Source organism: Podarcis melisellensis (assembly GCF_964234715.1).
Source record: "Podarcis melisellensis genome assembly, chromosome: 8".
NCBI lineage: Eukaryota > Metazoa > Chordata > Lepidosauria > Squamata > Lacertidae > Podarcis > Podarcis melisellensis.
Window position 1 is genome coordinate 11,422,172 of NC_138540.1, and position 25,151 is coordinate 11,447,322.

The 25,151-nt window shown below is 54.0% G+C and overlaps 2 protein-coding genes across 5 annotated transcripts in view; one reads left to right on the forward strand and one right to left on the reverse strand.

The window, feature by feature from the left end:
* The first annotated feature begins 1,921 nt into the window (after positions 1–1,921).
* FAM131C (family with sequence similarity 131 member C) overlaps positions 1,922–25,151 on the forward strand; it is a 76,721-nt gene continuing 53,491 nt past the window's right edge. The window contains exons 1-6 of one of the 2 annotated variants that reach the window (XR_014171257.1): positions 1,922–2,016; positions 5,620–5,738; positions 6,354–6,450; positions 9,051–9,233; positions 9,852–9,962; positions 10,533–11,091. Coding sequence is in view for 1 of the 2 variants with exons in the window: in XM_081923161.1 (XP_081779287.1) it covers positions 1,995–2,016; positions 5,620–5,738; positions 6,354–6,450; positions 9,051–9,233; positions 9,852–9,962; positions 10,533–10,816 (816 nt within the window). In the remaining variant the exon portion in view is untranslated. Of the gene's footprint in view, positions 2,017–5,619; positions 5,739–6,353; positions 6,451–9,050; positions 9,234–9,851; positions 9,963–10,532; positions 11,122–25,151 lie in introns of those variants that run through there. The other variant, XM_081923161.1, reaches the window with a different exon arrangement.
* The window catches only part of CLCNKB (chloride voltage-gated channel Kb), a 31,315-nt gene continuing 18,764 nt past the window's right edge, over positions 12,601–25,151 (reverse strand). For all 3 annotated transcript variants that reach the window (XM_081923136.1, XM_081923138.1, XM_081923137.1), the window contains 12 exons: positions 23,347–23,431; positions 21,877–21,978; positions 20,132–20,216; positions 19,696–19,869; positions 19,420–19,489; positions 18,614–18,724; positions 17,246–17,459; positions 15,740–15,873; positions 14,707–14,807; positions 14,449–14,532; positions 13,290–13,376; positions 12,601–12,903 (listed from right to left, as the gene is read on the reverse strand). In XM_081923136.1, coding sequence (XP_081779262.1) covers positions 12,856–12,903; positions 13,290–13,376; positions 14,449–14,532; positions 14,707–14,807; positions 15,740–15,873; positions 17,246–17,459; positions 18,614–18,724; positions 19,420–19,489; positions 19,696–19,869; positions 20,132–20,216; positions 21,877–21,978; positions 23,347–23,431 — 1,295 coding nt within the window. In that variant the 3' untranslated portion in view covers positions 12,601–12,855. The remainder of the gene's footprint in view (positions 12,904–13,289; positions 13,377–14,448; positions 14,533–14,706; positions 14,808–15,739; positions 15,874–17,245; positions 17,460–18,613; positions 18,725–19,419; positions 19,490–19,695; positions 19,870–20,131; positions 20,217–21,876; positions 21,979–23,346; positions 23,432–25,151) is intronic.

Genomic DNA, 25,151 nt, shown 5'->3' on the forward strand with positions numbered 1-25,151 from the left:
AAGGGTGGTGGCTAAAGGCTTGTGTGCATGCAGAACTCCCAGGTTTAATACCCTGCTGGCAGCATCTCTGTGTAAGACTCGGAGAGATTCCCTGCCTTCAGTCCTGGAAAGCTGCTGCCAGCCAGTGTAGACAATACTGAGCTAGATGGACCCAATGGACTGACTCGTGCCAGAGGTGTCTGCAAACCTGACACAACCTGCCGGCGCCCAACCCCCGTTTCCCAGAGTTTTCAACCTTTTTTTAAGGGGGGGGGCACTTCGGTCCAGCTCGTTTACATCGCGTGGTCCGACTTGCACTCGGCATGTAGGAGGTGCCCAGATCGCAGCCCAGGTGACCTCCCGCGAAGCCTCCATCTAAGCGCCCGGTGCCCCTTAACAGCCCCCGCCCGGGGGAGTTTGCACCACAGGAGGGCCAGCAAGCAGATCAGGTGGCCTGCCAGCTGTGCCATCCTTGCTAGGTGCAGGGATAACACAGGTCGCTTCCCTGCTCCGCTCGCAGACTCTGCAGGGAGGTGCACAGGCCATGACAAGGCCAGAGAGGGGCGCCTCGCCCCCGATCGCGCCTGTCAGGCAACCAGGCACCCCGGCAGGAGGGGACGTGAAGGGGCTTCACTGAGCTTGGACGCAGGGCTCTCCGATGGGTGGCTGAGAGGAGAGGAGTGGGCTGCCCCAGAGCGGGGAAGGGAGTGCCTCCTGACTCTCCTTCCCAGACTCTCAGCCTGTGGCGTCCTCCAAAATCTGGTGCCCCACACCGCTAACATCTATGGGTAAGACGCCCCTGAGCAGCAGCAACCCTGCTGGGTGAGAATCCCTTGCAGATCGGTGACCAGAGGAGGGATGACTGCAGAGAGCAGTGCAAAGAGAAGCAATGCCAGGGTGCACCTGTTGCAGCACAACTGGTTGCCTTCATCTGCCCCAGCTGAAACAAAACATGTCTCTCCTGCATCAGTCTCTCCAGCCACAGCAGGAGCTATAACGCTCCAGTGGGTTGACTTCACCCCTGAAGGTGCGCTCTTTTGTTGTCTCCTGAGACAGACAGATGCCAACCAACTGAACCATTCACCCCCTGTGCCCTGCCCAACGTGCATGCGTGCCCTGGGCACCAGCAAACTGTGCTACGCCACTGCCCTTCACACATACACTCACCAAATTGAGGGGACGGCCCCCTTGCAAAGTTGATGGAAGTTGCAATTCAAACATTTTGTGTGCAATGTTTCTTGTGATCGATTATGCGCCCCCCAGTATTTAATTCAAGTTAGCACCCCTGCTGGCGAGCCACTGCTGCCAGCCCGAGTAGGCAATCCCAGGGCTCATTTCCAAGGCGCGAGAGCTTCCTCTCCTGGCAAACGGGGTGCCAGGTGAGCCCCGATGCCTGGTTTCCACACTGTCTAGGGACAGAGCTCCAGGCAGACGGATGTCTATCCTTAGGTTCTTGCTTTGGACTGCAATAACTTCGGGGGCAGCTGCTTGTTCACAGGTGGCGCTATTCTGGCAACTTCGCCGCCCCCCCCCCCGCCCCCAAAAGCTGTCGGTAGTCGCGACGGGTGGCGGCGTGGGAACAACCGGCAAGATGCTAAGCCCGGCTCATCTGCCCAGCGGAGAGCGTCCGGCTCCCGCGCACGCATTTCAATGGGTCTACTCTGAGGAGCACCCAAAGCCCTCGCGCCTGACCCTGGAGAAGGAGGGGGCTGCTGTTGCGCGGAGGCTTTTCCGGCGAGGGAAGCGCTTCCCCCACCCCGTCTCCGCCTCGGGGGTCCCCGGCGCCCCTCCCCGCCTTCAAGGCGGCTTCGTCGGAGGCGCGGCGATCTCCGCCCCGAGGAGCGCGCGGCGTCGGGCTGCTGGGCTGGGCTGAGCGGGTGGGGGCGCCGCCCCTCGACGGAGGCAGCTCCGCCGCCGCCGCCGCCGGGAAAGGAGCGAAGCGGGCGAGGCGGACGCGCGGGCGGCTCCGGGTGCCTCCTCGATGCGCCCCGGCGGGGAGGGCAGCGGCGGCCGCCATGGGGTCGTGCGTGACCAAAGGTGAGCCTCTCCGCCGCCGCGCCGCCCAAGGTCAAGGGGGAGAGGGGCTCCCTTCCTCCGGAGGGGCGCCCGCCGGGGACGAATTAGCAAAGCCGCCGCCCTTGGGGACGGGGAGGGAGGGCGAGAAGCGTCTGCTCCTCTCCCTCCCCATCCCCGGGACGCCCGGGCTGGAGGGGGAGGGCGCGCGCTGGGCTCAGCTCATCCGCCCCCCACCCGCTTCTTGGCCCGCGTCTGTTGCGCTTCCTTCCGCGCGGCTGCTCAGCAGCGGAGGGACCAGAATCGCGCCCGGCGGGGGGAGCCTGTTGTTATTTTCCTCGCCGCCCCCCCTTCGCAGTCGCTGGGAAGGGAGACGCTTGGAATACCTGAGGTGAGGCAGGTCCTGGGTTCGGATCCTGCCTCCCCGTCAAGGCCCCTGGAGAGACACGGGAGGGGGCAGCCAGTGGGCTGGAGAGCACGTGGACTGGTAGGAAACAGGACCTGAGGAGCCCTGGCCCCCTGCTGCCCCCTCCCCCCCAATCATAGCTGTCAACTTTTCCCTTATCTTGCGAGGAATCCTATTCAGAATAAGGGAATTTCCCTTTAAAAAAGGGAAACGTTGGCAGCTATGCGCCCAACCCAGAGCAGCAGCAGCTGGGATCCCCGGGCTCCCTCCGAATCCGGAGACACGCCCCCACATCTATTGCCAGTCCCACTAGCCTTCCTGTTGCTGCCCGCTGAGATGGCTAAATGGGGCCTCCACACCCAGGAGCAGTCTACCTCTGCACAGCCGCAGTTGTGGGTTTCTAGGGAGGCAGCTGCTTGGTCTCTCCAGGGAAGGAGGAAGCTGGGCTAAATGAACCCACCATGGTCGGATCCAACAGGGCTCTTGTTTGTATTTTACACATGCTCATTAAAGGTAAAGGGACCCCTGACCATTAGGTCCAGTCGCGGATGACTCTGGGGTTGTGGCGCTCATCTTGTTTTATTGGTTGAAGGAGCCAGTGTACAGCTTCCGGGTCATGTGGCCAGCATGACTAAGCCGCTTCTGGCAAACCAGAGCAGCGCACGGAAACGCTGTTTACCTTCCCACCAGAGTGGTACCTATTTATCTACTTGCGCTTTGACGTGCTTTTGAACTGCTAGCTTGGCAGGAGCTGGGACCGAGCAACTGGAGCTCACTCCATCGCAAGGATTCGAACTGCCGACCTCCTGATCGGCAAGCCCTAGGGTGGGATCCAAGCTGGTACTGGGGATCAACTTAAGATGGGGACAAAGCAGATCCCTAGGAGCAAGAGGCCTCTTGGAGTGAGCAGCCGTGAGTGCCAGCTTTTGACTCACACAGAGACCTTCCCCAAGCGTGGGAGCTCTGCTGGTTTCTTAAGCAAGGGAGGAAACTTGCAAAGTAGGAGGAAGACTGTAAGCTCAGGGACTGTGCTTATGACATGGGAAGAAGGCCGTGTAAACAGAGGCTTAACACCCAGGGAAGTGGGAGATGTTCAGAGCGGCAACAGGGCTTCTCTGTGTGCGACTCTGTGATTCCATCCCCTGCCGGCAGCCAATTTCAGCTTCTCTTGTTTGCACCAGACTGTCTGTGCTGAGACTGTTGAGACAAGGGTGAGGAGAGACTGAGAACCGCAGACCCTGGGGAGAGAGGGAAGCTCAGGGAAGATTCAAATCTCCCTTCCAAGAGGCACTTTTGGCCAAGTGAGTGAGGTGGGGTCATGGCAGTGAAGGAAATAGCTGCTCTAGGCAAAGATGGGACAAAGTGGAGCGAGCCCTGGCTCCTTTCTGCAGAGCAAAGGACCAAAACAGGCTCTGTTGGAAATCAGTGAGGACTAGAACCTTATATTTAGTGCAGAGGGGGTGTGATGGCGAAGATCCTCAGCTCCTCCAAGCCAACGGAACAAGCCCAAAGGTCAAGCTTTGGCGTTGACTTACAGAGCCAGTCCTGGGCACATGAAGGCGTAACAAAGAAAGTTGCCTCTGAGCATGTGCAAAATGCCAGCCTCCTCCCTCCCTCCCTGACAACCACTGTTTGGGATTAGTAGGTGGTGGGTCCTGGCAGGCGCCCTTCCACTCCCCTCGCGCCCCTTTAAAGGTGTCTGGTGATGCCTGCTGGTTCTCAGTCACCACTTTTGTCCTGAAAGGAGCCCCCCACTAAAAAGGGGGGGTTGATCCACGTAGGCGCCTTTCTGAATGCAAAAAGAGCAGCCGCGGAACAGAGCTTTTGGGTTTGTCCTGAGTCCCCCTGGCTCCCCGGCTCCCTGCTGGAAGATGCGTCATCCAAACCCATTTGAAGTGTGTTTATTTCGTTGCCTCGGATGTGAGGTGACTCGAAAATTTAAGGAACAGGAGACCTGCTGGATCCAGCCAAAGGCCTCTGAGCCCAGCCTCCTGTCTTTTCGGCAGCCAACCAGAAGGAAGACGACCTGAGCATAACGCCAGCGCATTCCCAGCTTGCGATTCCTCGTATTCAGACTGCCGGATTAGATCATAGCCATAACCTTTGGCAGCTGTAATCCTCCTCTATGAATTTGTCTAATCCTCCCCCCTCAAAAAAGCCATCTAGTTTGGTGGTTATCATTGCCTCGTCCTGCTGGGGTGAGTTCCATTGTTTAAATCTGTGCAGGGCATCCTTTTTATATCTACAGTGGTACCTCGGGTTAAGTGCTTAATTCGTTCCAGAGGTCCTTTCTTAACCTGAAACTGTTCTTAACCTGAAGCACCACTTTAGCTAATGGGGCCTCCTGCTGCTGCCGTGCTGCCGGAGCACGATTTCTGTTCTCATCCTGAAGCAAAGTTCTTAACCCGAGGTACTATTTCTGGGTTAGCGGAGTCTGCAACCTGAAGAGTATGTACCCTGAAGCGTACGTAACCTGAGGTACCACTGTATAATATTAATATTAATAATAATAATAATAATAATAATAATAATAATAATAATAATAATAAATTATTTATACCCCGCCCATCTGGCTGAGTTTCCCCAGCCACTCTGGGTGGCTCCCAATCGAGTGTTAAAAACAATACAGCATTAAATATTAAAAACTTCCCTAAACAGGTCTGCCTTCAGATGTCTTTTAAAGATGAGATAGCTTCTTATTTCCTTCACATCTGAAAGGAGGGCATTCCACAGGGCGGGTGCCACTACCGAGAAGGCCCTCTGTCTGGTTCCCTGTAACCTCACTTCTCGCAATGGCGGAACCGCCAGAAGGCTCTCTGAATCTCCCACCATTCAGCTTCTCTGAGTGACTCCACTGGGTCCAAATGTTATGAGAGAGGGAGGGGGGAAAACATTTATTTCTTACTCAACACCAAGCATAATCTTATATGTTTCTCTCATGAGCCTGCGCCCCACGGCTCTTCTCCCCCCCCCCCCAAGTTAACAAGCCCCCAAACCTCATAATCTTTCCACCTGGGGGAGTTGCTCCACCCCCTTCCCAGCTCTACAATATTCTTGGTTTGCACTCTCCCTGCTCGAAAAAAACCTCTCCCCAGTTTTGTGGAGAAGCCTGGGGGGGGTAGCAGGGGATGGGGGGGGGGAGGTCACAGCAGGAGGAGGTCCAGGAGGCTCTTCTGCCCCCAGAAGCTCTCCTGATGGTTTCTTTCTGCTCCTTCTTCCAGATTTCCTCACAAGCGCCCACAAGGACCAGGCTGTTGTCACCCCTCAGCTGGAAAGCCCCCCTGTTGCCCCACAAGAGAGCCATGGCCTTTCCAATGCCCCAGAGAAGGAGGGCAGCGAGGTAACTGCTTTTGGCACGACCCATCTCTCTCCCTTGGGAATGGTGGTGGATCTGTGGAGCTCCTAGATTTCTGGTCTCCTGTGCCTGCACTGACTGGCAGCAGTGGCTCTCCGGGGTCTCAGATGGCAGACGTTCCCAGCCCTACCAGGAGATTCCAAGGACAGAACCCGGGCACCTTCTGCATGCCGAGCAGGTGCTCTTCCTTTGAGACATAAGAAATGTCATTATGCTGAGTCAAACCGTGGGATCCCATCTAGCTCAATACTGTCCACACTGACGGGCAGCGGCTTCTCTGTGGTTTCAGGCACAGGCAGTTTTCCCCCAGGAGATGCTGCCTGGGATTGAACCCGGGACCTTCTGCGTGCCAAGCAGGTGCTCTACCTCTGAGCTATGGCCATTCCTGGTGCCAGAGACCCCGAAAGAGCCGCTGCAAAACAGAGCAGGCAGCAATGGGCCTGGGGGGGGCAGATAACTTTCTCTCTTGCCTAAGGTGGCTTCTCCACCCAAAAGCAGGTGATGCACCTGTCAGAATGAAACCCCCCCTCTTTTCCCAGTCCTGCTCTTTCACTCCCCCCACTCCTGACCCCCCACTCCATCTGTTTTCTCTTCTTGCAGAAATGCTTCAAGCCCTCTGGCGGGCTCCTCTCCAGTGGAGACACCGGCTCCCCCAGCACCTACCACGTGACGGCCCTGGCCACCTCTTCCCTGGGGGGTAGGTACACCTGCTCTCCCCCCTCGCACCCTTGACTTCCAGAACTGCACCATGTGTCCTGCTTCTTCCAGGCTCTGGCCCTCTCTCTGTTTCCAAATGTGCTCTTCAGAACATCTCTGGAAAACCAATAATAATAATAATAATAATAATAATAATAATTTATTACTTATACCCCAGCCACTCTGGGCAGCCCCAACGAAATATTAAAATATAGTAATCCATCAAACATTAAAAGCTTCCCTAAACAGGGCTGCCTTCAGATGTCTTCTAAAAGTCTGGTAGTTGTTGTTCTCTTTGACATCTGATGGGAGGGCGTTCCACAGGGCGGGTGCCACCACCGAGAAGGCCCTCTGCCTGGTTCCCTGTAACTTGGCTTCTCGCAGTGAGGGAACCGCCAGAAGGCCCTTGGCGCTGGACCTCAGTGTCCCTGCTGAACGATGGGGGTGGAGACGCTCCTTCTGGACCGAGGCCGTTTAGGGCTTTAAAGGTCAGCACCAACACTTTGAATTGTGCTCGGAAATGTACTGGGAGCCAACCTATAAGCAGGGCAAGACTTTAGCAAAACAATTCCACACGCATCCTTTGCCTGTGTCCCCAGCTCTGCTACTTTGGAACAAGGCATTTTCATTTAGCTGTCATGGCCAATTCTCCAGGAATAGCATTGTCTCCTCTTTTATTTTATTTTTTAAAAGCAATCTTAAGTTTCCCATCACTGCATTTCCATTCCATCCACCTGTTGGATTTTTGGCTGCTGGCAAACTGTTCATAAGGGGCCTGCTAAAAGCAGAGAGAGAAAATACCCACTTCAAGAGGTGTGTGTGGTTTGTATTGAGAAAATGGTCCTGAGAGAACCGAAGGAAGACATGAGAAAACAGTTCCTGCTATGCTGGATCACTATATAATTGACTCATTGCGAAAGAGCTAGATGTCAACACTCCTGCCTTCTCGGGCCTGGGAAAGCACCAGCCCACAAAATAGAATAAAGGTAAAGGGACCCCAGTTGTGGACGACTCTGGGGTTGCGGCGCTCATCTCGCTTTATTGGCCGAGGGAGCCGGCGTACAGCTTCCGGGTCATGTGGCCAGCATGACTAAGCCGCTTCTGGCGAACCAGAGCAGCGCACGGAAATGCCGTTTACCTTCCCACTGGAGCGGTACCTATTTATCTACTTGCACTTTGACGTGCTTTCGAACTGCTAGGTTGGCAGGAACAGGGACCGAGCAACGGCAGCTCACCTTGTTGCGGGGATTCGAACCGCCAACCTTCTGATCGGCAAGTCCTAGGCTCTGTGGTTTAACCCACAGCACCACCCGCGTCCCTTTTTAATCAGAATGCGGGTAGCTGTCATTTTAAAAAAAAGAACCCTGGACGGTTAAGCCCAGACAAAGGCAAGTCATATCACTTTCAGGTCGAGGGAGCCAGCATTTGCCCACAGACAGCTTTCCGGGTCATGTGACCAGCATGATTCAACCGCTTCTGGTGCAACGGGACACTGTGACAGAAGCCAGAGCACATGGAAACACCATTTACTTTCCCGCCCCAGCAGTACTTATTTATCTACTTCCACTGGTGTGCTTTCGAACTGCTAGGTTGGCAGCAGCAGGGACCGAGCAAGGGGAGCTCACCCCGTCGCAGTGATTCGAACCGCCGACCTTCTGATTGGCAAGTCCTAGGCTCTGTGGTTTAACCCACAGCGCCACCCGCGTCCCCACAAAATAGAATACTACAACGCAAAAGGAGCAAAAACCGATCTGAATGTTCTGCCTTTAAATGGTGCAGATTCTGAAACGTGTCGGGCATAGCCTGTAAATCCTGTTGTATAGCAGGCAGTTGTGTGAATCCCTTCGGGAGTCCTGGGTATTACTCCAGGGGCCCCTGTTGGGACTTTGGCATTTGGATCACAAAGTCACCCAGCACCCTTTCCAAGGCGTCCCTACAGGGGCCTGGACCACTGCCCCTTTTCTACCTGCCACCACGGCAACCCCAAATTTGCAGACCCTGCGTCCTCTTGGCTCGTCCTCTCGCAGTGCAGCAGGGGGAGCAATGTGACCGAGTCCCTTTTGGTGCTGTTCTGAGTTCTGCTCCGTTTATTTCTGGCGGGTTCCAGCTTGACGAGGCAGGTGGGTTGCTAACCACAGAAAGGCTGAAATCTGCTGTTCTCCCTTGCAAGCAAAGATGTGTCTGGCCGAAGGAGACGCAGAACGCAGTCATTTTCATCCAATACGTTTATTGCACTAGCCAAAGGCGATTCCTTGCAAGGTAGCAACCTACAAATATATGGTGGTTTTTATGATGTGTTTTTATCTTGCGTTTTTATATTGTGAACCACCCCGAGGTGTACGGTGTGCAAAATAAATAAATGTATAGAACATACATTCATCATATAAACCAGGCATTAGTAATACGAGGAAAGCAAAATCGGAATTACTGGCAGTGAGCTCAGCTTCCGATTTCACCTTCCAATCTACAAAACAGTATTATTGTACGGGGCATTTGTTCCCATGGAAACCTTCCTGCAAGGCTCTCAGTGGGGCTGGCATAGATTCCTCTGTTCCCAAGTGTGCTTATTGTGCCTCCTCCATCTTTGCTGCCCCCCCACAGGCCTCGTCCAGAGCATCAAAGACCACGTCACCAAGCCCACAGCCATGGCCCGTGGCCGTGTGGCCCACCTCATCGAGTGGAAGGGCTGGAGCGCTCCGAGGACGGGCTGGGAGCAGGCCCTGACGGAGGAGGAGATCTACGCCGACCTCACCGATGAGCTGAAGGAGGCCTGGTTTGCAGCAGGTCAGCAGTGGGGCTGGGGCCTTGCCATCCCATAAAGGAGGCACCAGCTTAAGAACCATGTTCAACTGATGCTGTCTGGGTGCTGGTGTCCTTGGGGCGCTGAGAGGTCCTGCACCTCTCTTCTGAAACTGCTCATGAAGGCTGCTTGCGTACACTTCAGAGGAGGAACTGGAGCATGTCAAGGGGTGCTGGGAACTGTAGCTGTCTGTGAGGGATCTCCTCCCAGCTCTCAGCTCCCAGAATTCTTTGGGGGAAAGCCATGGCTGTCAAAAGTGGTGTCAAGAGCTCTTTAAATGCATGGCACAAATGTCACCTTTTCCAAGCATCCCGGAAGAGGAAATGGCAGTAAATTTTGGCCGAGTCTCCCTGCTATAATCCAGGCAGGAACCAGGTGACGTAGTCCCAGCTGCAAACCAGCCCTCAGCTTTGTTCCCAAGAAAGCCGGGACGTTCTAGATCAGGAGGGGCTCCCTTTTGGGGGGTGGGGAAGGTGTGAGGTTTATTTAGGCTAAGCCTGGCTTGCAGCTTCATTCTCCCAAGACCTGCGAGGGTCCAGGGAGGGGTGGCGTGGGCCGGCTGCTTCCCTGACATCTTCTGCCCTCCGCCTTCCCCTGCCCAGGTGTGGCTGAGCAGTTTGCCATCGCCGAAGCTACGCTGAGCGCCTGGTCGTCCCTGGACGAAGAGGAGCTGAATTATGGGGGGCATTCGCAGGAAGGCCCCCAGCTCCAAGGTAACTTCCAACCCACCTCTGGTACTCCCCATTTTTTTATGTTGTTTTTTTGGGGGGGGTTGCAGCCCACCATAGTAGACCCAATGAAATTAATGATGCTAAGTTAGTTACGTCTGTCAGCTTCAATGAGCATTGGGTCTCCCCATCCTTGGAGGCTTTTTTGATGCGGTTGCGCCCAGTTATCCTTTGAGGATGCTATTGGTCCAGGTAACCCTTGGTTCACCCTGCCCCCCCCCATGATCTTGAGCTTCCCCTCCCACCATCCCTCCCCATTGGCCCTGCTAGCCGAGGCTGAGGAGAGTTGCACTCACAACATCATTTGTTGGGGGGGGGCACAGATTCCCCATCCCTGATACGCAGGAATCTGCCTTACATTGAGTCAGGCCACTGGTCCATCTAGATCAGTGTTGTGTACTCTGACTGGCAGCAATGGGTTCAAACCCTACCTAGAAATGCTGCCGGCGGGGATTGAACCAGGGGCCTTCCGCAGGAAAAGTAGAGGCTCCCTACCCCTGAGCCACAGCCCCTTCCCCAAATTTAATTAATAATAATAATTTCTCCTCCTTCCAGACCTGAGAGGCCTCTATCTGCCGCCAGGGACCTTTCTCCTCACCCCGCAGGGCACAGGGAGCCCCTCCAACTTGGACAGCAGCCTCCCAGCCTTCTCCCTCTCCAGCTGCAAGTCGCCCCTCCCCACCGGCTGGAGCACCCCGATGGACAGCCTGGCGAAGGCCTTGCCCCAGGAAGCGGGGCAGGAGAGCCCCGTGGGGTCCCTGTGGCTCCAGCGCAGTAGCACCTCCCTCCGATACGTTGACAGCAGCTCCCTCTCGGAGGATGAGGTGTTCTATAACTAAAAGACTCTGGAGGGAGGGCAGAGGCTGGGCTGGGGGGGCTTGTGTCAAGGGTTCCACCATCACATCCGTTGGGCGTTCCTGAGCTTTTGAGGAGGTTCTTCAACTTGTGGCGCCCTTGGGTGATGTCTGCTTGCTCGAGCAAGCCGTGAAGGAGGTCATGGCAGTTGAATCGCTTCAATCATACGTTCCTCCTATGGGTGCACCCCACCCAACACCTCCCCCCAAAAAGCTGTTGTTGCTTTTTTGGTGGGTATAATCTCACTGCTAGGTAAAAGGTAAAGGGACCCCTGACCATTAGGACCAGTCATCTCGCTTTATTGGCCGAGGGAGCCGGTGTACAGCTTCCGGGTCATGTGGCCAGCATGACCAAGCTGCTTCTGGCGAACCAGAGCAGCGCACGGAAACGCCGTTTACCTTCCCGCCAGAGCGGTACCTATTTATCTACTTGCACTTTGACGTGCTTTCGAACTGCTAGGTTGGCAGGAGCTGGGACCGAGCAGCGGGAGCTCACCCCGTCACGGGGATTCGAACAGCCGACCTTCTGATCGGCAAGTCTTAGGCTCTGTGGTTTAACCCACAGCACCACCCGCGTCCCAATCTCACTGCTACAGCCCTTTTATTTAAACTGAACTTCCGGGGCCGCTCTGTTTACTAGCCCCAGGGTGCCTGGGTTTGGTAGGGGCAGCCAAGAAGGCATCTCAAGATGGCAAAGGCGTTTCAGGCCGTGTGCCCCACTCCCATCTTCCCACGCCTGCGAGAATCGCCAAACGGCCACCTTCCATCTGCTTGTTTGGTTTGCAGAACGAGATTGGGGCAAACCCTTCACTCTTTTCCTCCAGGGGAGTCTGCTTGGCCAGCTGGGGGGAGATACCAGCTTTGAGGGACCTCGTTGCTCCTCCACCCTGCCCCACACACCCCAGCTCACTGTGTATATTTGTAAATAATAAAAGAGATATTGCACAGAAATTGCCTCCCTGTAACCAGAGTGTACTAACTGCTGGAAAGAAGCTCAGAGCCCTGTTGCAACAAGGGACAAGCTGGAACATGGGCAGAGGAAGGTGACGGAGATGACAAAGGGCAAGCCATATGAGGAACAGTTGAAGGAGCTGGCTATGCTTGGCCTGCAAAAGAGGAGACTGAAAGGAGATACGAGAGCCATCTTCAGATATCTGAAGGGCTGTCACATGGAAGATGGAACAAGCTTGACTTTTCCTGCTCTGGAAGGTAGGATTCCTACCAATGGCTTCAAAAAAGGAGATTTCAACAACACATCAAGAAGAATTTTCTGACTGTAAGAGCTGTTTCGACAGTGGAATAGGCTCCCTTAGGAGGTTGTAGACTCTCCTTCCTTTGAGGTTTTTGAGCAGAGGTGAATAGCCATCTGTCATGGATGCTTTAGCTGAGATTTCTGCGTCATTGGGGGTGGGTTGGACTAGATGGCCCTTGGGGGTCCCTTCTAACTCTACAATTCTATGAGGGAAGCAGGGACCAATTTATATGTGATTCTTTTGCACTTTAAGCTGTTCTTGCTGGAAATCGGCTCTGGACAGGCTTTGATTGCAAAGGAAATGTCACCATACAGCTCCCTCTTTCCCTTGCCCAGAGGTGGCGCTCCTAGGAGCAGGAGGTGGTTTTTTAAAAATACAACACGCCCCCCCGCCAAATCACATTATTCTGAACCACCCTGAAAACCACTGAAACACCCCCCACTCCAGAAATTCAGGTGGTGAATTTGGGGGTCCATTTCAACTCAGCCCAAATATTAGCACAGACCTTCCATCATATTGTAAAAAATAATAATGGGGTTTTATATTTTTCAGTTGTTTAAAAGTGTCAGTTGTTAAAGGTTTCAAGACGTGCCAAGAGCCTATAGTCCTCTCCCAGACCTCCCCACCCATCCTCATTTGCCACCGACGGTGTGAAAAGACATCTTTAATTTGCTCTTGACACCAGGTAACATTCAACAGGAATCTCCTTCCATCGTGGTTTCGAATCCCCGCCTGGTCCTCTGTGGTCTTAATTGGGAAGGACGCCTCTTCTCATTTTGCTGCTTTGGGGTTTGCCAGGTCTTCGATGGCTTTCCTCACCTGAAAGAAAAAGAAGCAAGGAAGCTGAGAGCTGGATGGGAAGTGGGGTGGGTGTTTTCACACTGCAATCAGCCTGGAAGGGGTTTAACTGCCCTAGTTTCCTGCAACCCCTGATGAGGAACTGGGAACTCCTTCCTCAAGAAACACTTATCCCTCCTGCCTTTCTTAGAAGCACTCTGGGTGTGCTGTAAGCTGTTCTCCCACCAACAACCCTTCGAGGTAGGTCAGGCTGAGAGCACGGCTGGCCCAGAGTCACCCGGTGTGTTTTGCGGCTGAGAGCAGGAGGGGATTCGAATGCAGGTCTCCCCGTTCTGCAGCTCTCTGAGTTTAGGATCCAGCCCCATCCTTTCCCAATCTGCCCCGCTTTAAGAGTGCCAGCCAGCTACCTCGTTCCTGGAGACCACGCCAACCACCTTCCCCAGTTGCGTGACAAAGGCTCTCTGAAGGTTCAGAAGCTCAAAAAGGTTGTGCACCTGTGGGGAGAAAAATGGGGAGGAGAGAGATGGGGGAAGGTCAGGATGGTGATGTGGGATAAGGGTAAAGGGACCCCTGACCATTAAGTCCAGTCGTGGACGACTCGGGTTGCAGTGCTCATCTCACTTTATTGGCTGAGGGAGCTGGCATACAGCTTCTGGGTCATGTGGCCAGCATGACTAAGCCGCTTCTGGCGAACCAGAACAGTGCACGGAAATGCCGTTTACCTTCCCGCTGGAGCGGTACCTAGTTATCTACTTGTACTGGTGTGCTTTCGAACTGCTAGGTTGGCAGGAGCAGGGACCGAGCAACGGGAGCTCACCCTGTCATGGGGATTTGAAACGCCAACCTTCTGATCGGCAAGCCCAAGAGGCTCTGTGGTTTAACCCACAGCGCCATCTGTGTCCCAGGATGTGGGGTAACCCCTGCCTATAGCTCCTTTACCAAGACTCCTTGCATCTTGATAAGCTAGCCCATTTCCCTGGTGACAGCAGCATCTTGTGAGAACCGCATACGCACACAGAGAATGCGACCTTTCCTTCATTTTCACAGAACGGGGTGTGTGCACAGAGGTAGGATCCTGTTCCACCCTCTCAGGAACCCTGCAAGGTAGGCTGGAGGAAGGGCCCAACGGCCAAGAATTCACAGCTATGTGTTTTTTCCTTTTGCAAGAAGCAGCCCCACAAAGGCTGTGGCAGGAAAACAAGCGTTGGGAGTCAGGCAGAAAATGCTTCGCCTTTCCCCTCGCCAAAAGATCTTCCTCTCTGTAATAAAAATCAAAATCCCCTACTTCCACACACACACCCTCCACCCTGGCCTCTCCCCAAAGACCTATCCAGGCCTTTCGCCCTGTTTCCCAGGGTGGGAAATGTGCCCCCAGGGTGCAGAATGCGAAGACAGCAACAACAGCCCTCCCTGCCATTATTCTCCAGCAGGTGACATTCGGAGGTAGACTCCTCCTGGGCATGGAAGCTCCATTTCACTGTAAACAAATAAAGGGGTGTGCCAGAGCCAAGAGCACTTCCTGCCATTCTTCATCTGATAACCCTCGCCTGTCTGCCGGCCATTTACCTGGTGTAGGGACATCCATGGGGAAAGCTGCAGGGTCACAGGGCTGATGGTGCAGGATCCTTCCAAGGTCTGGGCAGATGAAGGCTGCAGGAGAGAGTGGGGGGAAATAAAATCTTGCAGGGTGTGGCAATTGGGTGGTGTGGGGCCCATGCAACTCTGGCTAAGCTGCCTTGCAGAGAGGGTGCTGCCCCCTCCCCCCCCACACACACAGCAGAAGGCGGCTCCCATCTCAGCCTTGGGGGGGGGCTTGTGACCCACCTCCTCCCCCTGTGCCTTGTGGGTCAAGCTGGCATCATCCTGGGTCTGGAGGAACTTGATCAGCTCGGATCTCTGGATCATCCCCAGCAACATGGCTGTCTCTGCGGGCGAGAGGAGGGAGAAAGAAAAGGCCTTAAAAGGGCTCGACTGCAGGATCAGGCCAAAGAGGGTCTGTTGAGCCCAGCACCCCAGGAAGAACATGAGATGGGCTGGATTAGGACTGTGGTCACGCAGCTGTGTCTGATTGGAGGCCCACCCGCAGGACCCCACTAGGGCTGCCCACTGGTCCTGCAGCAGCAGCAGCATCCTGCCTCCCATAGTGGAATCCTAGAACTGTAGAGATGTAAGGGGCTCCCAAGGGTCATCTAGTCCAACCCCCTGCAACACAAGAGGTAGAAGAGAGCTAGGTCCCCTCCATCGAGGCCTATGCTGAAACAAGGGGGCAACTCCTGCTGTAGATCTCTTCATGGACTGTGTCAGAGGTGTCTGGGTACCTACCTTGGCGCCTCCTGAGCATGGGCAAAGAGCAAGTCTCAATTCCTGCTGTTCATCCCCTTCTGTCTCATTTCCATGCTATGGTTTGCCCCCAAAAGTGAGTGAGACTGACACTGGCCAGATAGGCAAATGCCTCAGGTGGGCCGCCTTGGCCAGACAGGGGCCTCAACACCCCCACAAAGCGGGAAGTGAAATAAAGCCCCAGGCCTGATGCCACAGAGAAGGCCATTGGGGTTTGGGAAATGGCTTCCTCCCCCCTCAGAAAACCCATTAAGTCCCAGTACCTCTGGTTGCGAACAGGATCTGTTCCGGAGGCCCATTCGCAACATGAAAAGAGTGCAACCCACAGTGGTGCGTCTGTGCACGCGCGGGTTGCGATTTGCCGCTTCTGCGCATGTGTGTGACGTCATTTTGTGCATCTACGCATGTGCGAGCGGTGAAACCCGGAAGTAACCCTTTCCGGTACTTCCGGGTCGCCGCAGGACGTATCCTGAAAGAACGTAACATGAAGTGGACGTAACATGAGGTATGACTGTACCAGCATTGTCCACCACCGGGTACTCGGAGTCGTCTGTCGAGGTGACCGTGCTGAGAATTTCCTGGAAGGTGGCATCCCTGGGCAGGTAGACGAATTTGGTGTTCATGAACTCCTCTGTGGTGACCTTGTAGGAGCTGCAGGCGGGAGAAAGTGGCGTCAGAATGACCCCCGCAAGAGCCCACTAATGGCAGAGCAAAGATTCCCAGAGGGTCTGCAGGCTGTTAAAAGGCCTGTGAATTGACAGCATGCACACAGCCGCCCAGTAAATGTGTGCCCTGCCCTGGAATATAGGGACCTAGGAAGCTGCCTTCTACGGAGTCAGTCCATCTAGCTTTGTAGTGTCCACACTGGTCGGCAGCAATGGCTTTGCGGATTCCAACCCGACCTGGCGATACCAGCAGGGATTGAACCCGTGTCATGGACTGGTTGGTGCAGAAGGGTGGTGGGAGGAAATAGCTGAGGAACACCCAAGGGTCAAAGGCTCGGAGCCTGGAGACTGGAGGTGGGGCGATGATGAGTGGTCACAGTGAGAAGACAGGGAAGAGGAGGTGTCGGAAGCTGAGGGTTTAGTGAGCTGGGAGAGTCTGTGGCAGAGAGAAGTCGTGAATCAGAGGCAGAAGCAGAAGCATGGGGCGAGGGAGGCCAAGAGGCAGAGATGAGTTGGGCTGGTGAAGAGTCACCGGTGTCTCCCTCACCGCCTGTGGCAAGCTCCCAACTCTCCCCTAGTCTCCCAGAACCAGAAGAGGCATGAAAGGGGCAGAGGAGATGTTGGTCTCATGCAGGCGTAGTCTCCGATTCCTTGGAAGGAGCCCTGGAAGAGGAGCAGACCTAGATGGTTTTGGGGGGAGGTGGGGACTTTTAGTCTCGGCAACTGATTTCTTGGAGTAAGACCTACAGCATGGGTAGGCAAACTAAGGCCCGAGGCCCAGATTTGGCCCAATCACCTTCTAAATCCGGCCCGCAGACAGTCCAGGAATCAGCCTGTTTACACATGAGTAGAATGTGTGCTTTTATTTGAAATGCATCTCTGGGTTATTTGTGGGACATAGGAATTGGTTCATTTTTCCATTCAAAATATAGTCCGGCCTCCCCACAAGGTCTGAGGGATCTCTCCTGGCCCCCTGCTGAAAAAGTTTGCTGACCCCTGATCTACAGGGAACGAGCTGCTGTGCGAAACAGGCCTGACCCTCAGCCAAATCCGTAAAGCGTTCACTCCCAACTATTGAAATGTGTGATTTACCAGCCAACTCACTTTGCAACAACCTTGCACCTTCCACTCGCAAAGCAGACTCTTTGCCCCTGAGCTACGGCCCTTCCCGATATGCAAAGCGACATAAGGCAAGAGAGACTCTGAGCGTAGGCAGAGTGTCCTTTCCCTCATCAGCAAGCAGCACGTCTGAGAAGGCTCTGGGGATGCCCCTCAATGTCCCGGGAGTGGGAGGGCGAGAAGCAGTGTCCCCCCCTGCTCCCCCACACCCTGCGACGTGGGAGGGGGTTTCACCTCACCCAATGTGCCTGCTCCGGATGCGCGGCAGGTAGGGCAGCTTCTTGACGATGATGGTGCCATCGTAGAAGGAGGGCTGGAACTTCTGGGCGATGGCGTTGGCGATGAGCACGGCGAGGATGACTGGCAGGATGTGGGCGATCTGCCCCGTCATCTCGAAGGCCAGCAGGGCCGTGGAGAGGGTGTGGGTGACCGAGCCAGAAAAGGCTGCTGCCCCTGGAGGGAGGAAAACAGAATCTAGAGCAAGGGTTGTCCCTGGAGGGGGGGGGGTCCTGAGGCAAGCCGGCAACTCACTCTGGGCGTGGGTCCCTTGTTAGCCGCCCCCATTCCTATTCCAAATCCCAGAGCTGAGCTAGCTGACGTCTGCATCTTGCTTGAAGAGGATGGCATTCCGCACCAGAGCAGAGGAGCTCAGTGGTGGGGAGGACAAGTCACGAATCGAACACAGCTCTGTCCTCCAGCCCTGCCTAATGGCAGAGCTGGCCCTCCTCTGTGCTGGTATCGCACGGTTGTGGCCTCCTCCTGCAACACGCCCCCCCCCCCCAGTGTGTCTGAACCGCGAGGGACTCCAGGGATTCCAGGTTCGGTTTCCTCCAAATAAAGCTCAGCGGAGACTGTGGCGTCTTCAAGATACAGTCATACCTCGGGTCGAAGTTGCTTCAGGTTGAGCGCTTTCAAGCCCGTTACTTCCGGGTTTCGCTGCTCACGCATGTGCAGACACTCAAAACGACGTCACGCACATGCGCAGAAGTGCCGAATCGCAACCCACAGAAGCGTAGTTGCGGGTTGCGTTCGCTTCGGGAAGCAAACAGGGCTCCACTGTATACGGTTCTATTCACATATATGTATGACCTATGGAGTGGGGGGGTCACGGCATCCGAAGAAATCTTGCTTCTCCATTTGTTGCCATTTTTGATCCAGCACGGAGCAAGCGAGTCCCTCAGCCTCTGGCCTCCAGCTCAGCTCCCTCACACCTCTCTGGGTCTTGTTCTCCTACCTTGCAGCAAGGTGGGGGTGGGGTGGAGGAAAGGCCCACCTTGGAGCCCAGAGGCCCCCACCCCTCTTGCAGCCTGGCCCGTTTTTGCAGGATGCTGATGAGGAGATTTCAGTGGCCGGCCAGCTCCTCTGACCCTCCCTGGGTACAGGACCCCAAGAATTGGGAGAGGAACCAGACAGATGCCCCCTGCAGAATTGTAGTGAACAGAGGCGCTCACTGTCATCGCAACCGTGAGTCCCTGGGGTGGAGGGGAAGGGGCCGTGTGGCAAAGTTGGCAAGTGTCTGCCTAGTCGTAGTTGCCTAGACCTTTGGCTACCCTGGCTTATTGGCTTGCCCTGTAGTGCCCACCCCACCCGCCACGTTGCAGACTCACCTGCCAGTGCGTAGCTTCCAGGAGTGATGAGGCTGGAGCCCCCCTCCGAGGAAATGCCCTGGGGGAAGAGGAAGGCGGTGGTTTCCCCCACCAGGCGCCCGAGCGCAGCTCCTGCCGTGGGGGGTGGGAAAGGAGGAGGACGACGAGGTAGAAAGAAACAGGTTGCATCTCCGAGACAAGCCTTTCCAGACCATGTCTACACTGCACACTCAAACTGGTTTTGAACTGGATTAACTGTCATGGAGATCCCCTTCTCCATTTTTTTTAATAGATATTTATTAAAGTTTCAAATATATATATATAAAAACAATACAAAACAATGATACAAACAAACACAAACAAAAAACAAGTATAATTTCATTCCCTTATTTTCTTATACCTTACTTCCCCGACTTCCTCATACCTCCTCTTTCTGTATTCCAATTTCTAATTATTAATTCAGCAAATCCTCTCCCTTATTTTCCATTTAGTTTTTAACCTTTCTTTTCTATTTACTTAAACCATTACCGCTGGAAACCACATAATTTCTAAACCAACGTCATTCTAGAATTCATTAATTTTGCAATGTTTCCTAAGATAGTCCTTAAATTTCTTCCAATCTTCTTCCGCTGTCTCTCTTCCCTGGTGAGATCCGCTTCTCCAGCCCGTTTGGTACTTGGCAGATGAGACCAGTGAAACTGATCCTGCATTTGTTTACCTGTGGTTCCTGCATTGCAGGGGGCGGGACAAGGTCACCTTTCCAACTCTCCAGTTCTTTGATATGGAGGGGGGGGTCATCTGATGCAGGGAGATGGGGGGGCACTTACCATAAACAAAGACGGGCATGAAGTACCCAGCGGGCATCGGCATGGTGGTGGCCAGGATCAGCATCCAAAACTGTGAAAAGAGTGTGGAAAAGTGAGGCCGAAGGTAATGGCCGCTTGCTTTAAGACAGCCTGTGATGCAACGGCATGCCTGAGAACACTCCAACTCCTGAGGGTGAAAGCACCGTAGCAGAAATGGGAGGGGAGTCGTCGCCTGAACCCTTCCTCCCTCATCAGAGAGCCCCCCCCCGCCGTGTGCTTCAGAAGTGGGCCAGGTACCTTCATGAACAAGAAGACGGCCAGCGTGCCAAAGATGGTGATGTTGGGGTCCCACCACTCGAGCCACAGGTTGTGGGTGTCGACCTGAAGGGGCCTGGCCAGCGATGCATTTTGGGAAAGGGCGCTCCAGGTGTGGTTGTCAAGGAGGGAGGTGAGAAGTTCCTTCATGCTCAGCTACAGGGGAGGAGAGATGGGGGTCTGGAAGGGCTGGCGCAAACAGGAGCACAAACGCCCGCCCACCCTCCCCCTTTTTGTCTGTGAGGGGGCCGGTGGGTTCCTCTTTCTGTGCCACCAGACAGGTTGGCCTTTGGCCAGTTCACTGGCTGTTATCAGTCCTGTGGGTGCCACTTGTCGTTATTCAGCAGGGAGAGGGTGGCACTCTGCATATGCTCCAGTGTGCTCTGTGCTGGGAAGGAGAGCGATACCCAGTATTTACCCTAGAGGCCATGAACTGCCCCAGGCCCGATGGGAAGGTGATGGAGGAGAGCAGGAGGGCAACCAGCACCGAGTAAAGAGGTTTCCTGGGAAAAGGTACCAGAAACAAACAGACAAAAAACTAGGGTTACTTTTCAGGATTGAAAACGAAAAGCAGGGCTTCCCTGCCCAAAGCTCGCTCTGATGGCAGACCAGCAAGTCACACACAGCTCAAAGCAAAAATAGAAAAGATCATTTGGTGGAGGAATCTGTACATTTTCCAGGCATCACAAAGCTCTTCCACCAGGCAGAAGGTGCTGAGGATTTCTGTGCCACTTGAAAGCTTGCATAAAGGTAAAGGTAAAGGTACCCCTGCCCGTACGGGCCAGTCGTGACCGACTCTAGGGTTGCGCGCCCATCTCACTTAAGAGGCCGGGGGCCAGCGCTGTCCGGAGACACTTCCGGGTCACGTGGCCAGTGTGACGAAGCTGCTCTGGCGAGCCAGCACCAGCGCAGCACATGGAAACGCCGTTTACCTTCCCGCTATAAAGCAGTACCTATTTATCTACCTCCACTTAAGAGTGCTTTCGAACTGCTAGGTGGGCAGGAGCTGGGACCGAACGGCGGGAGCTCACCCCGCTGCGGGGATTCGAACCACCGACCATACGATCGGCAAGTCCTAGGCGCTGAGGTTTTACCCACAGCGCCACCCGTGTCCCGAAAGCTTGCATACAAGGGAGATTATTTTTTCTCGGGGTGATGGACGAAGTAATAATAAAATGTTGGTCCATCTCTACCATGGGTAGACAGACTAAGGCCTGGGGGCCAGATCCGGCCCAATCGCCTTCTAAATCCGGCCTGCGGACGGTCCGGGAATCAGTGTGTTTTTACATGAGTAGAATGTGTGCTTTTATTTAAAATGCATCTCTGGGTTATTTGTGGGGCATAGGAATTCGTTCATTCCCTCCCCCCAAAAAAATATATATATAGTCCGGCACCCCACAAGGTCTGAGGGACAGTGGACCAGCCCCCTGCTGAAAAAGTTTGCTGACCCCTCTACTGTCACTCACTTTTAAATACCTTGTGCACAATATGCTTTTTTTCTATACCCTGCTCATTCTGTTCCCAAAGCCAGAATATTATTATTTTTTGTAATCCTGGGTGGCGCTGCGGGTAAAACCTCAGCGCCTAAGACTTGCCGATCGCATGGTCGGCGGTTCGAATCCCCGCAGCGGGGTGCGCTCCCGTTGCTCGGTCCCAGCGCCTGCCAACCTAGCAGTTCGAAAGCATGTCAAAGTGCAAGTAAATAAATAGGGACCGCTTACTAGTGGGAAGGTAAATGGCGTTTCCGTGTGCGGCTCTGGCTCACCAGAGTAGCTTTGTCACGCTGGCCACGTGACCCGGAAGTGTCTGCGGACAGCGCTGGCTCCCGGCCTCTAGAGTGAGATGAGCGCACAACCCTAGAGTCTGGCAAGACTGGCCCGTACGGGCAGGGGTACCTTTACCTTTTTATGTCATGGAAAACCCAAGAAGACCCCAAATATGTGAAAGGAGAATGTCAGCTGCTACGATTCATTTGTGCTTTCATGGAACATTTATCGCCCATGCAACAACCAGGTGAGGCAAACTTCTGTTGTTCCCGTTTTGCAGAGTGGGAAACTGAGGCTGAGAGGCAGCAGTGTGTTCGAGGCCAGTCGGTCGGTCCTTGCAGGACCTCACCCCGCATGCCCCCCAGCGCATGGCCCCCACTCCCAAGGTATGACTTACTCCTCTGCAAGCAGCTTGGCTGTGAAGCAGTTCCTCCGGACGTAGCCCAGGAACCAGCGCTGGCAAAAGAGGTATGCACAGCTCACCACCCCACAGACTGCGCTGCAAAGAAACAGGGGAGGGAGGGAGGTTAGGGTCACTTTGGCTGCTGGGCACACAATACCCCTTCGGTGTCACCCCCACCCCACCCCAAGGCTGCATTGCAAGGAAGGAGATGGGTCACATCCACCCCCATACATTCAGAGCATATTTCAAGGACATGGTGCCCCCATGAAGGACCCTGGAAACTGTACTTTCCCCCCAGAAGCCTTGACACGGTTAGAAGAATTCTAAGGTGTCAAATATAGAATGAATGTTCATAAATGTACAAGCCAAAGACATGCACAAGTATATAAACCACATGTCTGAAATAGTACAGGAAAGCAATCCTGAAGTCATTTTGACTCTCTCAACTTGACCTCATATATTTCTCTGCAAGGAGGAAGGAAATGGGAAAAGCTTTCCAATTGTCTTTGGACTGTAGGGGCTTACACCTCCCTTTTCAAATATAGTCTGGCAAGTATCTGTTAAGCTGAGCGAAATATCAATATGCATAAGAGATTCAGGAACTAAAGTATTTACCATCTCAAAGGAATGGCCAGGCTACCCAGAAAATACAACCAAGTAAGGCATTTATCGGGATGCGGGTGGCGCTGTGTGGGTTAAACCACAGAGCCTAGGACTTGCTGATCAAAAAGTCGGCAGTTCAAATCCCCGCGATGGGGTGAGCTCCTGTTGCTCGGTCCCTGCTCCTGCCAACCTCGCAGTTCGAAAGCACGTCAAAGTGCAAGTAGATAAATAGGTACCGCTCTGGCAGGAAGGTAAACGGCATTTCCGTGCGCTGCTCTGGTTCGCCAGAAGTGGCTTAGTCATGCTGGCCACATAACCCGGAAACTGTACGCCGGCTCCCTTGGCCAATAAAGCGAGATGAGCGCCGCAACCCCAGAGTCAGCCACGACTGGACCTAATGGTCAGGGGTCTTTTTACCTTTACCTTTAAGGCATTTATCAGGTATCCTGGCAGACAGGAGAGAAGCAACACTCTCAAATATCTGCTGGGGACCACTTCTGTGATATATATATATGATTTTTTGGGGGGTGTCTTGGGGTACAGGGTTGGCAATTTCAAAAGTCTTTATAGGGGCTTGCGCACCATTGTTCTGGGTTTCTCCTACCTCCTTGCAAGGAGAGGAGGGAACTCTGTTGCAACAGAAAAATAAAGATCCCCCTTGCTTTCTGTGGATCTTGCCCCCATCCATTCATCTCTGACCGACCATTGACTTAGGGGACTCAGTCCCTTCAGGAGTTGGCCAGCAAAAGCCACCCCCCCCTAGTTTTCCCTATAACAGCACACTCCAGTTCCCAGAATTATTGATGGGATGCTTTAAAAATATGGGGTGGACCTGACCCCAAAATCCCTCACCCATCTCACCCCAGGAACATGAAGAAGAATGTCTCTGGCAGGTCAAAGGGGAAGTCAATCTTAAAGCTGGTCTTGAAAAGAGCCATGATGGTCTCTGGGAAGGGAGAAAAAGAGAGGTGTTTTAAACACAAAACAGGGGTGCCCACAAAAATAGAAGCCCCCTTCCTCGTCTACCTGTGTCCTCCCCCCACTTTCCTTCCACCCAAGACCCCCTTCCCCAATTTCTCACGTTCCCCTCTTCTCTCCCCTGTCTCGCTTAAGCCCCCCACCCCACCGATGGCCAACATTTGCAGAAGGCCATTTGCTTGGGGCCAAACCCCACTTTGCTCTTGCACAGCCAGGCAGGGGAACCAGCGAGCCACATTGTTTAGCACCCATCACCTGCTCACCGTGGCTGCTGAGGTTTGTCCCCAGAGAGCCTTCCTCCATCACCAACATCCAGCTCCAGGGTTTCCCAAACTGGGGTCTCCAGTTGTTTTTGGACTACCATTCCCATCATCCCTGACCACTGGTCCTGCTAGCTAGGGATGCTGGGAGTTGTAGTCCAAAATCAGACAAGTTTGGGAAACCCTGCTCTGGAAACATCTTCACGCAGCATCAGTAGTGGCTGGTAGGGTGGGAGTCAGGGAGGTAGGGTGGGAGCCAGAGCCAACGACAGGGAAACTGCTCCTAGCCTTGCTCCTTCCATCCTTCTTTTTCGCCTCCCGGCTAGTTCTTCTTCAAGGGCAACACTGAGCCTAAGGAGGATTAGCTGTGGTTCCTGCATTGGGGGGGGGGGGTTTGAACTAGATGACCCTTTGGGAAAGGGAGGCAGGCAGGCAGGCAGGTGGGCCTGGAGGGGTGAAGATTGAGATTGGTGGGGCAAAGCCCCCTTTGCACACATAGACCATCCTCCCCTGCATGGGGAAAATGGTGAGGAAGGGAAGGGAAGAGGTTCCAGGGAGGGGGACACACCTAGCCCATTTAACTAGGGTTGCCATATTCGCAAAAGTGAAAATCCGGACAAAAGTTGTTGAGCTTTAGGCGTGGGGGGAATCAAAATTTTTGGGATTTTAAAGGGTTTTTAAAGTTAAAACAAACAAACATCCTACTTGCCATACATTGGGGTTTCCCCAGACATTTTGCCGATTCTGTGAAAATCTGCCCAGGCGCCCATTTCCAAGCGTATGGCAGCACTAGTTTCCCTTCCATTTTGCAGCAAGGGTTCAGCACTTCCAACAAGGTCGCCACAATTGCTCAGTCATCTCTTTCCAGGGCAGTTGTGGTCAGTTTAGAATATTAGTATACCTGAAGGAGCGTCTCCACCCCCATCGTTCTTCCCGGACACTGAGGTCCAGTGCTGAGGGCCTTCTGGCGATTCCCTCATTGCGAGAAGCAAAGCTACAGGGAACCAGGCAGAGGGCCTTCTCGGTGGTGGCACCCGCCCTGTGGAACGCCCTCCCTTCAGATGTGAAGGAAATAAGCAGCTATCTTCTCTTTAAAAGACATCTGAAGGCAGCCCTGTTTAGGGAAGTTTTTTAATATTTAATGCTGTATTGTTTTTAACACTTGATTGGGAGCCGCCCAGAGTGGCTGGGGAAACTCAGCCAGATGGGTGGGGTATAAATAAATTATTATTATTATTTCCACATGTGAGGCTTAAACTGCTGTCTCCCAGCAACACCCCCCCCCATCAAATCTATTTCCAGCCCATGCAAGGTAAGAGCCTAAGATTGTGCTTAGTTAGCCAGAAAAAGCAGCAGCTGGGCAGAGGTGTTTACTATGTGGATGAGCACACTGGCCAGGGCGCCCAACACTGCAGAGCAAACTGGAAG